The sequence below is a fragment of the Silurus meridionalis genome, chromosome 15, assembly GCF_014805685.1.
Source record: "Silurus meridionalis isolate SWU-2019-XX chromosome 15, ASM1480568v1, whole genome shotgun sequence".
Lineage (NCBI taxonomy): Eukaryota > Metazoa > Chordata > Actinopteri > Siluriformes > Siluridae > Silurus > Silurus meridionalis.
In genome coordinates, this window is record NC_060898.1 from 7,411,521 (window position 1) to 7,424,737 (window position 13,217).

Genomic DNA, 13,217 nt, shown 5'->3' on the forward strand with positions numbered 1-13,217 from the left:
ATTTATTTGGGTTCTCTGGTTTCCTCCTAACTTCCAGAAACATGCCTGTTGGTGGATTGTCCAGGCTTGATTGCCTTTAGGTGTTAATGCTTGTGCCTGACTTGCCTAATGTGGCCACCTTTTTTAAAACTGGGCTGTAGTGCCCACTACTGGCCAATGTGTTAGCTGTGATTGCAAGAATTGCAAAAAGTTTATTTATTTATTTTTTTATGCCTGCTGTATTTTGATATAATAATGAATGCGATTTTTTTACACACATTGTTGTCAATGGATGATTTATTAGTCCAGAGAAACATTCTGATCTTCTTTTTCTGTTTCCTGCTCTTCCTTTCCCTTTTTTCATCCCGGACCTGACAGAGCTTCAGAGCGTGCCGCTGTTAGCCCGGTCGCCCAGCACTAACAGGAAGTACCCACCCCTTCCAGTAGACAAACTCGAGGAGGAGATGAACCGTCGCATGGCCGATGACAATAAACTCTTTCGGGAGGAATTCAACGTAAACACACCACACGCATCACACTCTCATAGTGCAGTGAGACAGGATGGGACTCATAAATTAGATGAATCAGTTGATGTTGCTTTATTCATCTGAAAACTGTGGAAACATTTCTGGATGCTTTAGCGGAGTTTAAAGCAGGATGTACAAACAGATGTTTGTTGGGCAGTTGGCTTTCGATTTGTTTTCTTAACTGTCAGCAATTATAAGTGTGAATCAGTCACTTCTGATTCACTGCAACAGAAGAGCACATACCAAATATGGTCACGGATTACAACACACCCTTGTTTCAGTATGTAATCGTTATTGAGTTAGTCAGCTTCAATCACTTCATTGACTATATAAGAATGGCAACTTTTATTATAAATAAATGTCTTCCTATTTCCTAGTATAAAACCCACAGGCCAGTGCCATTTGAGTGACTTTTGGTCTCATAAGCAAGTGCATGTGCTGTAATATTTTTAATTAATTTTTTATTTTTTATTTTATACTAATTACTTAAGTGTATAACAATGTGCAAAAAAAATTGGTTCTTAGTACATGGTCCTTGTCCACCCATGACGTCTGATTGATGGGCTTTCTGTCCGTCTTCTCTGCAGGCTCTGCCAGTTTGCCCCATCCAGGCCTCATGCGATGCCGCCTCCAAGGAAGAGAACAAGGAGAAGAACCGATACGTCAACATTCTGCCCTGTGAGTCTGGATGATATACATGTACACAATCATACAAGAGAAGTTCCTAATGTGTGTTTCTTATTCTGTAAATACTCTCACAATGCAGCTCTCTTTCTGTTCAGTGCATGGTTTTAAAACATTTTACAATTAATAATACATACTAAACACTTTAGTTTTGCTTCAACCTGATTGTTTTCAGTGCATAATCACTTTTGCAGTGCACTTGTGTAGCAAAATATTTGATATCACCTCAGGAAGAACTTTTTTATTTTTTTTATTCTAAATGCCTATAAAATATAAGTTTATAGGAAGATGCTAAATTAAGGCAACAAACCTTCAAAACATGTCATTTATATAATATAAATTCCAAAATCTTACACTGCAACAGTACAGCTCTTTTGGTGACAAGTGAAAGTTTTTAACAAATGTTATTTTAATCCTGGAATAATACAGTTGCAACCAGGATTTCTTGTACTATAGACACCTTATAAAACTTGCAAACATAAAAAAAAAAAAATTCACCTAGGTGTTTTTACAGAAATGTTTCATATAAACATATTGACTGCTGACTATTGTGAGATTTATCCACTCAGCAAGGTTTCTGTTCTTATCTGCGTGCAGGGAAAGAAGTTAATTGTACTGAAATAATTGCACATAAAGCACAGTTTTGCAATACAAACAGTGCCGTAGTTGCTGTTATTTCCACTTCTGAGAATAATATAGACTCTGACTCTCTCTCTCTCTCTCTCTCTCTCTCTCGCCTCTCCCCTGTATCTTTATTCTGTCACTCTCAGACGATCACTCCAGGGTACATCTCTCCCCTCTAGAGGGCGTCCCAGACTCAGATTTCATCAATGCCTCTTACATTAATGTGAGTCATAGCATAATGTTTACATACTCCGTCTGTAATTTAAAAAAAAAAGGAAAATTCATAAAATATTTTTTTCTGAACAGGGTTATCAGGAGAAGAACAAGTTTATAGCTGCCCAAGGTAAATAAAAAGAATTGAGGAAATACATTGAAAAGATCAGAATAACCTTTATTATATCTTTATTTCTAAATATATAATAAAGGTATAATATATATATATATATTATGGTGTAGTCCATAAATAAAAGATTGTGTGCACGTATGTCTCAGGGCCAAAAGAGGAGACGGTGAATGACTTCTGGAGAATGATCTGGGAGCAGAACACTGCCACCATTGTCATGGTGACCAACCTGAAAGAGCGGAAGGAGGTACAGTTGTGGTCTTTATTGATCCCACAGGGAAATAATTTTAAAACCATGCATATTTGTATGATCTTGTTTCTCTAATGCAGAGTGAAAAAAACCCTAAGAATAAATGAATTATTAGTGGTAGACCCTTTGATCTGACCAGTTTGGGGATAAGTGACTAATAGAGATGTAAGTGGGTGTCCATGGCCTAACTGATAACCTCTAAAAGGCATTTGTATTGTAAGACTATGCAAAAACATAAAAACTCCACAGTCAATTGTTAGTGGTATTCTAACAAAGTGGAAGCGATTGGGAACGGCAGCAACTTAGCCACAAAGTGTTAGACCAGGTAAAATCACAGAGCGGTTCAGCAGATGCTGAGACACGTAGTGCACAGAGGTTTCTGCTCCGACTTTCTGCCTACAGACCTCCAAACTTCATGTGGCCTTCAGATTAGCACAAGAACAGTGCGTAGAGAGCTTCATGGAATTTGTTTCCATGGACGAGCAGCTGCTTCTGGAAGAAAAATTCCCATGAACACACTCTTAAACATTGTGGAAAGCCTTCCCAGAAGAGTTGAAGCTGTTATAGCTGCAAAGGGCAAACATCATATTAAACCCAATAGGTTTAGAATTGGATGTTACTCAAGTTCATTTGCATGTGAAGGCAGACGAGCGAATACTTTTGGTAATATAGTGTAAGTAGTCAAATAAAATTTGCATATGAGTGCAGTGTCATTCTTCATACATCTTGATAGAAATGCAAATTTGTCAAAGTAATATTTAGTGTTGGCAGACTAACAGTGTGTTTAAACCACTGAACCAACTGCTTAAATAAACTATTTAATAAAAAAAAAAGGACAGTATTTTATGGTATAAATTATTTGTGATTTAGGTCAGTGGTCCCCAACCCACGGGCCGCGGACCGGCACTGGTCCGTGGGTCAATTGGTACCGAGCCACACAGAAAGTATACATAACTTTAATTCTGTGTTATTTATTATCTGATTCTGAATGATGTTTTACTTTGGAAAATTACCGGATTTCCTCCACCACATCTGTCTATGACTCACTCTTGATTCATGTCTTACCTCCATCCGCTACCTTCTTAAAGGTGCTGCTCCGGCCGCTAACACAATACATTACCACTAAATCGAAACCCCCAAGCGAGCAAAATGATCAAAAAACAACACAGTGGAGTCACGTTTATTATTATATTTAAAAAAATATCATTTTATTTTGTTGTATTTATCCGCCATACCTTAAAGGCCGGTCCGTGAAAATATTGTCTGACATTAATCTGGTTCGTGGTGCAAAAAAGGTTGGGGACCACTAATGTAGGTTACTGAAGTTAGACCTGTTTAGAAATGTTTCAGGTCATAAACTGTTTTTATTTAGAGTTTGTATTTAGGCTCTATTAAAAAGATTATTAATGATTATTAATTATGATTATTTTTATAATGTTAATGCCTGTAGTGATGAACATGTGGCTGGTATGTTTCAGTGTAAGTGTGCTCAGTACTGGCCGGATCAGGGCTGCTGGACGTACGGGAACATCCGTGTGTCTGTTGAGGATATGACCGTGCTGGTGGATTACACCGTACGCAAGTTCTGCATTCAGCAGGTATTATACAATGAATGCCTTCGGTCCATTCCGGTTCCAAAACGCTATGATTTGAGAAACCAAAAAATAAAAGTGCTATCATTCTGCTGTTTAAGTAAATTGATTGACCAATATACTTTGTTAACCTGAAACCTTTGTCCTGTCTTGTTTCTGTGTTTGTAGGTGGGGGATGTATCAGGGAAGAAGCCCCAGAGGCTGGTGACTCAGTTTCATTTCACCAGCTGGCCAGATTTTGGCGTGCCCTTTACACCTATCGGCATGCTCAAATTCCTTAAAAAGGTTAAAGCGTGCAACCCGCAGTACGCTGGGCCTATAGTGGTGCACTGCAGGTGCTTTTTTATCTTATCTTATTTCAACAACATATACTTTCACAGGACAGACTTTTAATACAGTACTGTAATGAAAAGTCTTCATAAGAGAAACATTAGCAGCTGTAAAATGAATGAAGCTATAGTAAATTCAGATTTACATATGTGAGAAAGAACAAAAGAGAACTTTAATATTAAATTGTATTCCTTTTCAGTCCAGTTTAATTTGAACCAACAAGGCTGTTAATCCTTAATTAAACATTAACCATTTAACAGCGGTGTAAATCTTTTTTTTATTATTTGTTAATTTTTGGTATTTAATTGTAATACCTATTCAAATGGAATCTGTTTGTATGGAAACACAGTTGCACGTAAAACATAAATAAATAAATAATTGCCCTCTGTGTAAGATCTTACAAACACCAAAAGGTTGCTATATGCCAAACACTCATATAATTTTAGTTTGTATTACTTGTAAGTAACCTGTGTGTAAACACATCTTTTCAACAGACTGCAGAGGATATATAGTGCTTTAGAAACAGTTCCTTTTGAAATAGATTGAATTCATCTAGGACTTTTGAAGGATTGTTATTTTACCCCTTTCATTGCCTGAATGTTAAATACTAACAAGTCAAACACTCTTAATGTTCAATGTGAAATAAATTATAATAAAGCATTCATAGATTTATTTTCATAGTTTGTGATTGAATTTACTGTCATTTTACTATTAATACTGGTTTATTATTTAGTATTTTGTGATATTTCTCTTATATTCTGTCTCACTCTCTCTCTCTCTCTCTCTCTCTCTCTCTCTCTCTCTCTCTCTCAGTGCGGGTGTTGGGAGGACCGGCACCTTCATTGTAATCGATGCAATGTTGGATATGATGGGTGCCGAGAGGAAGGTGGATGTGTTCGGCTTTGTCACGAGAATACGAGCCCAGCGGTGCCAAATGGTCCAGACCGATGTTAGTTCAGTTCTTTGTGATTCCATACTGTAACTGTGTAAAGCTTGAGCTATCTCGCTTTATTCACATTTTATTAACCCAGAGCAGCTGAACTTCACATTTGTACACAAGGTCCCTAAAGATCTGATATACATTTGGAGGTCGAGGTGGCATAAGTAAAGATGGCTTAGAACAAAGACTTTTAATTTAATGTCATGTGACTCATCCCTTGTCCATGCCTTGAGTGTACCGGTACCTAAACCTCATACTTTGAGTATAACCTGTCTTGCTAACTTAGTAGCTTTTACTCTCATAAACCTACACTATTCTATATAAATTCCTGGACAAATGATCTAGAATGCTTCAGTCAAAGATCTGTCTCAAATAATAACTCCTCCTTTCTTTATTTTTTTTTTTTTTTTTTATAATTTAGTTCAATGACTGTCTTATAGTGTACAAACTGAAATCATGCAGTTCTCACAATCCTGTCATTCTAATGAGAAGCGTGTGTTTGCTGTAAGTAATTCTGCCTCAAAAAACTGCAAATGTATCAGGAATCTTTTGGATCTAGGTTTTCATCATGCAAGAAAATAAAGGGTGTCAAAACTCTTATTTAGAGGTCAGCTGATAATGCGGGTTCTTTTCCGATAGATTGGTTGGATTGTACTTGCTGATAGCTGATTAATCATCCGATTAGAAACAAACAAACATAGCACTTCATGTTACATGGTAGTGAACTTTTTTACAAACATAAAAAAAACAGCATTTAATCTCTGAAAATGTGCCAAATAAAAGGAATATATATTTATAAATAAATATAGTCATATAATTAATCAATTATAAATAATTAAAATAATTTAGTGCTCTCCATGCAGCATGCCAGTTTTTTTGTAAAAACAAAACCGCATATGTCATCAGTGATTGGCCTCTAGAGGCCGCACTCGCGGTGACAGCGGACCGGAAGCAGGAAAAACTATCGCTACGTATATTTGCCGATAGCCAATAGTACCAGCACCAATCTGTGCCGATTTATCATTTTTTCTTTTGTGCCTTTTTTTTCTCCGCAGATGCAGTACGTATTTATTTTCCAGGCTCTGTTAGAGCACTACCTGTATGGAGACACAGAGCTGGAGGTCACCTCTCTAGAGACTCATCTGAACAAACTGTATAATCCTTTTCCTGGAGCAGGTTGTAGTGGGCTGGAGGCGGAGTTCAAGGTGAGTTCCAGAATTTTGGTTTCTTCTGTAAACATCACATGAGTTCTGCTCCATGAGTTCAGGTCAAGCAGAAGATTTATTATTTTTATATGAAATGATTTTAATTATTGATGATTTATTGAATGATTAATTAAAATATATATCAATTTATGTGCTTCTTTATTTCTGTATCTGTCTAAATATCTGTAGAAACTCACTTCTATAAAGATCCAGAATGATAAAATGAGAACAGGGAACCTTCCAGCCAACATGAAGAAGAACCGTGTGCTGCAGATCATTCCATGTAAGCTGTGTATACAAAAGATTAAAAAAACAATGCCTGATGAACGTATTAAGTTATTCTCGGCCCCTCATTTTCTCACTTTCTTCCGCTCTTCAGACGAGTTTAACCGAGTGATCATTCCTGTAAAGCGTGGTGAGGAAAGCACAGACTACGTCAATGCCTCCTTCATCGATGTGAGTGCCTTCCTCTTGTGACACCAAGAGCAGCTTTCAATGCTAAAGCAATTTCACCAACTGTTTAGACAGTGGCAGAATAGGAATATGAAAGCATTTGTGGTTTGGAGAAAAGAATTGATTTGTCTTTTGTTTCTGTTGTCTGAATGTTCTCTGCCATTCTTGTTTTGTGTGCTTGGTGACAATCCCACAATAAAAACCATGCATATGGGTTTATCAGTGTTTATCAGACATGCATTCATTTTGAGTTTTAATATCAACAGTATCTGAATGTATGCTGTAAATTGAATAACTGTAGGCTATTCCTATTGTGTTACCAAGAATAATAATCATCATAATAGTACAAGTAATGAAAATAACAATAATTATCATTAATTCTTTAAGTTTTATTAAAATAAGTTTTTTGTTTGTTTTTGTTATTAACACCATATTTGGATTGTAATAGTTTTACATTGTAAGGTCAGGTTTTGTAATTATATCTGGGCTGCAACCAGCGATTATTTCGGTTGTACCGTGCTGATGTTTCGCCTTCATCCATGACACACGTGTGTTTTCTTTTTGCTCGCTCGCTCATCACTGTGGTACTTCCATGCCACACAAGCTCAGCTTTGCATAACGTCCAGGTACAGTTTTATTTGTTGCGCTTAATATAAAATGTTTCCATGCTTAGAATGACTCGGGACACACACTTTTTCCTGCAGCAGGTTAACCCTGCAGGTTAACCCTTTTTCGGGGGCTGTGTTACGCTAACTCTTAACTTGCGGCCCGACTACTCGGTAACGGCGTTCGTTGACTACGAGTTTCATTATGGATTTTATCGATTAGTTGTTGCAGATCTAGTGCGTATATATGTCTTGAAAGATCTTGAATTTAACATGTATAAAACAAGAAATAGAAAAAGTCCAAATTAATATGAATGTATTCTAAATTTGTAAAAACTATACTATTTTTGTGAAACAGTAGGTTTTGTGTTTAATGGCTTTTGCCATCTAAAAAGCAGAATAATGTTATTGTTTCATCAAATAACACTATTTTGTATTGCACATTGTTTTCTGACTATAATATTTTTGTGTGTAGGGATACAGGCAGAAGGACTCCTACATGGCCAGTCAGGGCCCATTGCAGCACACCATTGAGGACTTCTGGAGAATGATCTGGGAGTGGAGGAGCTGCTCTATTGTGATGCTTACTGAACTGGAGGAGAGAGGACAGGTAGAGAAGGGGGAGAGGGGGTGTAGAAATGGGGTGTTTAATGTGCAGACTTACTGATGTGCAGGTAAAAAAAAAAGAATATAAAGGAGATGCCTGTGTATTGAAATTAATTAGTGTGTTTAATTTCTGTGTCTCGCTCCGTCTCTCTCTCTGTAGGAGAAGTGTGGTCAGTACTGGCCTCTTGATGGAGTGATGACATGTGGTGATATGTCCATTGAGCTGAAGAGAGAGGAGGAATGTGAAAGCTACACTGTCAGAGATTTGCTTGTCACCAACACGAGAGTGAGTGTCTACATGCACACACGTACACATGCATGTGCCCACATTCTGCAGTGGTACAGCTGTTACTGTTTAACCATTGCATCCTGTCTTTTGCAGCATTACCAACACTAATTTATCATTGTTTGCATTGTGTTTTGTGAAAAGAGTATCATGCACCATGGAAAGTGTTGTAATATTTTAGCTGTATTGTAAATTTGGACAGCAGCTTAGCTCGCTGCGATATCTTTTTCCTTTCAGCTGAATGTCACATACATGATATAAACGTTGTGTTTAATAACATTCACATAGATATATTTGTTTATTTTAATGTTATTTTTTATTAATTTCAATCAATCTTTGTTGATTTTTTTATTTTTGCTCATTCAACCACAAGTGTGTTAGTGATTTAGGGTCAGGAGAGCAGTCAGCGTTCCAATTCCTCCCAAAGGTTTTCAGTAGGGTTAAGGTCAGAGCTCTATAGAAGGTCACTAAAGACTTTCAGCTCCGAACCACATAAATCATATCTTCATGGACCTCACTTTGTGCACAGGGGCACTGTCATGCTGGAACAGGTTTGGGTCTTCTAGTTGAAGTGAAGGGGAAATTGAACAATATCACATCCAAGGACATCCTATACAATCTTGTGCCTTCAGCTTTGTGGTAACAGTTTGGTAACATGGCTGGGATTCAGGTGTCCTAATACTATTGCTTTACTTACAAAAGAAAAGTGTTGTTTTATGTTACTCAGTCATTAAACGACTGCTATGAGAAATATGATTGTTGTGTCACCACACAGGAAATGCAAGGAGGGTGGCATGCCGAATTGAATAAAAACATTTCTACCATCTTCTAGCACATGACGCTAGGGTGAAAGTTTGAACACTACAGTAACTTTCTGATAAGTTCGGAATTTAATCTGGATTTAACGTGAATTTTCAAGTTTTACAGAAATTTTTGGATTCCATTTCCATACCAACACGAATCATTAAAGCAAACCAGCGATAGGCACAACACTAAGGTTCTTTTCACCTGTCATTGCTGGTAATCGTTTACAGTTATTACACTGGAGAAAAAGAAACAAAAGCATTTTCACTAGAGCTATTAGCTATTCTCTGAAATATTCGATTTTGCCCATTGGGACTGACTGATAATTGTTTTTAAAAATGTACACTTTTTATTAATTAATCATGCAATGCTTGTATGAATAGTTGTACTAGCATAGTGACATGTTCAGGAGACACTGGGGTAGATGCTATTTTGTAACAGTAGACAGACAGATACTTGATCAGACTGCTAATAACATTTAGATTCAGTTAAACACTGTGTGCCATCGTGTTTCTTTCTCTCTCTTTCTCTCTCTCTCTCTCTCTCTCTCTCTCTCTCTCTCTCTCTCTCTTTCTGTTCTTCCGTTCAGGAGAATAAATCTCGTGCTGTGCGTCAGTTTCACTTTCACGGCTGGCCTGAGGTGGGGATCCCTACCGACGGTAAAGGCATGATCAACATCATTGCTGCCGTGCAGAAACAGCAGCAGCAGTCTGGAAACCACCCAATCACAGTGCACTGCAGGTGAGCTCTGACCTCATTACTCCACCAATCACCAAAAAGCCTTAGACTGCATGCACACACACACACACACACACACACACACACACACACACACACACACACACACACACACACACACACTGCAACTGTTAGAACACTGCTACCATGAAACTTCACTAACTTGTGTACACCAAATAGAACAGTAAAACAGTTATGACTGCAGCATGTGGTAAACATTCTGTCCACTGCCTCTCTTTCACCCATCAGTGGAACACGATTCATTCAAAAGATTGGAAATATTTTTCCTCTCACAATTTATCCTGTATAAGTTTCGGTTTTGACTACAGGATACCGTGCCAGTCTAAAGTTTGGAAATGGTTTGGAGTCTCATCATTTTTGAGACACACATCCATATTCCATTTGTTTATATGCAACAACTATGTAATTTAACAGTATGAAGATTTGTTAAATTTGGTTCCAATTAGCCACAGTTCCATTAGAATTGCATGGTGTTAAAGTATGGAAATGGTAGTCATGTTGATTCAGCATTCCTTACCTCTGGAATAAGTCTCCAGCCTTCCTCGCTTCGAAACATCCCCAAACCATTAAGCTTCCACCTCCATGTATGACCTTTGGTGTGAGGCAGTCTGCTAACATCAACTCTCTTGTTCTCTGTCTTGTGTTAATTCTCTTGTTAGAGCCAAAAATGTTAAAATTGGACTGTTGTGTCAACAGAGATTTCTTTCATTCACTGTCCAGATTTGTGTGTTATTTGTGTCTTTTACCTGGTTTTGTGCATATAAACAAAAGGAACATGTATGTGTCTCAAAAAGGTAAAACATTTATGGTAAGTGTAGTTAATAACTTGATGTACATGACTATTTGAAGCTGTGTTAACTATCCGAGGAAGTGTTAAAACGTGTGTGTATATGTGCTCGTGTTCCTCAGCGCCGGCGCAGGTCGTACGGGCACATTTTGCGCTTTGAGCACGGTTCTAGAGCGTGTGAAGGCAGAGGGCATTCTAGACGTCTTTCAAACAGTAAAGAGCCTGCGACTGCAGAGACCACACATGGTGCAGACACTGGTGAGAACACAAACACACATTCATTTAATTCTTTCGAACTCTTATGTCGTGTCCAGGTAACAATGATTTATTCGAAAGTTCGAACTAAAAGAATCAATTTCCATTTCTTAGTTTTTGTAATTATCAAAACTGCTGATTTTTTGTGACTCAAACTCTGAAGATGTTTTTATTTTTTTATTCATTTTAGAACTGAAAATTTTGACTGAAATTTCACCCTTATGCTCTTTAATAGCTTTTCTTTTGTAGTCATTTGTGACCTTGATGACAAGTCAGCAAACTTTGGCCAACTTTTCAGATGAAACAGATAGCTGTATATATAACACATAGCACCACCATTAAGCACATTGTTTAAACATACCGTATTTTTCGGACTATAAGCCGCTACTTTTTTCCCACGTTTTGAACCCCGTGGCTTAAACAACGAAGCGGCTAATTTATGGGTTTTCCCCCGTTTCACAAACTTCAAGCCAAAAAACTGAACCCCATAACATTAGACCAATTAAATTTCCAAACGGAAACGAAAAAACCACCTCACCTGTGTTCTGAGCTGCACGGCATCCGGAGAAAAAACTTTCATCGGGTGATTTTTAAACGCACGACGATGCCAAAAGATAAACTCCTGAGAGAAATAGTTGTGAAAGGAAGGAGGAAGACGGTGAACAATGACTTTCTTGGTTGGCTACTGTTTAGATACAAGCCGTTGTAACGCGTTGAGTCAGAGTAAAGAAAGAGCTCGCTTCTGGCGTGCTATTCCCAAAATACCGCTATGCTCCAAAAGGAAGCGCAACATATTTCACCCGTTACACCGTGTGTAACGTGTCTTTCGTTAAAGCCTGTGTAAAGTACATTAGTGTAGACATATAGACAGGCTTATAGACAGATGCGGCTTATTTATGTTCAAAATAAAAATATTTGTAAAATTCAGTGGGTGGGGCTTATATATGGGTGCGCTTTATAGTCCGGAAATTACTGTAGCTACATACCACATTGTATATATTGTTTAGTTTGGGAAAAACATTTTTGTTCTTTTTGACAAGTAACTGTAAGTGTAAAAACATCCCAGAGAAAAAGCAGTCTGTTTTTTTCTTTATTATTTGTGGCATATTTTAATAAACACACACACATGGCTGAAGTTTCTCTATCTGTTTCAATGCAGGAGCAGTATGAATTTTGCTACAAAGTGGTCCAGGAGTACATCGATGCCTTTTCCGACTATGCAAACTTTAAGTAGGGACCCTACTGAGTGAGCGACTCAGCCTCTCTCTCACACACACATTCACACATACACAGTTACACACGCAAACTCAGCACTGGACTGGCCGCAATCACAGAAAAGGGAACAAGAACAGAAGAGGACGAGCGATGGCATTTTTGTTCGGACAAGGACCCAAAAAAGATGCCTTCTTGAGTATTTTGTAATTTCGTGTATTGTCTTGTAATATGTTCCTCTTTATTATTATTCCAATGTAAATATACTACCCCTATCGTTTATTTGTTTTTAAATGCAAGTTTTAGTGACCTTTTTTTCCCGCCCTAATGTAGTTTACAGGTATATGAGTATAAACAGAGTTATATGACTCTAAATTGGTTTTGAGTTGAACAGCTGGACCGTGGGGTGATTTTCCTTTTTTCCTCTCTTTGTGCAGCTGAGTAATGGAGGCCTGACCCCTCAGACCTGTCTCACAAATACACAGCCTCTTTACCTTTGCATTTTCTTTTTTTAAATATTCAGAGCATTGAGCAGGTCTACGCTGGAGAATCCGGGCTGATTTAATCCTCCTTCGAAAAAAAAATATAAAAAAAAGAGAAAAAAATAAAAGTAAAGAAAAATCAGCATGTATTGGATGAGGTACATTCCAGTTTCTCATGGAGGATTGAAACTGATGCAAACACACTCACTCAAGTAGCACAATAAGACTGTTTGGGACACTGTTACAGCACCTGGGCGCTATTTTTATGTAGTACAACTACTTTTCAGTATGTTTAGGCTCCTATGGCTTTCAGAACAGGTGCTTCCTTTCTTACAAAACAAAAATAGCACAAAATCGTTGCTGTGATCATTGAAGTGAGATGTTGGTTTTTGAACGTGTGATCAGAGAATGTACAGGAAATATTTGCCCTTCTCAGTTCTGAGAGCAAACATTTAAATTTAGAAACGTTTAGCCCAGAAAGATTGTACCTTCAG

General features: G+C 37.7%; 1 protein-coding gene across 2 annotated transcripts in view; it reads left to right on the forward strand.

Moving 5' to 3' along the window:
- The window catches only part of ptpra (protein tyrosine phosphatase receptor type A), a 39,057-nt gene extending 26,192 nt beyond the window's left edge, over positions 1–12,865 (forward strand). For both annotated transcript variants that reach the window (XM_046867658.1, XM_046867659.1), the window contains 16 exons: positions 358–494; positions 1,094–1,184; positions 1,961–2,037; positions 2,121–2,157; positions 2,307–2,404; positions 3,886–4,005; positions 4,168–4,334; positions 5,143–5,278; positions 6,325–6,474; positions 6,664–6,757; positions 6,854–6,930; positions 8,008–8,142; positions 8,299–8,424; positions 9,818–9,969; positions 10,897–11,032; positions 12,189–12,865. In XM_046867658.1, the coding sequence (XP_046723614.1) occupies positions 358–494; positions 1,094–1,184; positions 1,961–2,037; positions 2,121–2,157; positions 2,307–2,404; positions 3,886–4,005; positions 4,168–4,334; positions 5,143–5,278; positions 6,325–6,474; positions 6,664–6,757; positions 6,854–6,930; positions 8,008–8,142; positions 8,299–8,424; positions 9,818–9,969; positions 10,897–11,032; positions 12,189–12,263 (1,808 nt within the window). In that variant the 3' untranslated portion in view covers positions 12,264–12,865. The remainder of the gene's footprint in view (positions 1–357; positions 495–1,093; positions 1,185–1,960; positions 2,038–2,120; positions 2,158–2,306; positions 2,405–3,885; positions 4,006–4,167; positions 4,335–5,142; positions 5,279–6,324; positions 6,475–6,663; positions 6,758–6,853; positions 6,931–8,007; positions 8,143–8,298; positions 8,425–9,817; positions 9,970–10,896; positions 11,033–12,188) is intronic.
- The last annotated feature ends 352 nt before the right edge of the window (positions 12,866–13,217 follow it).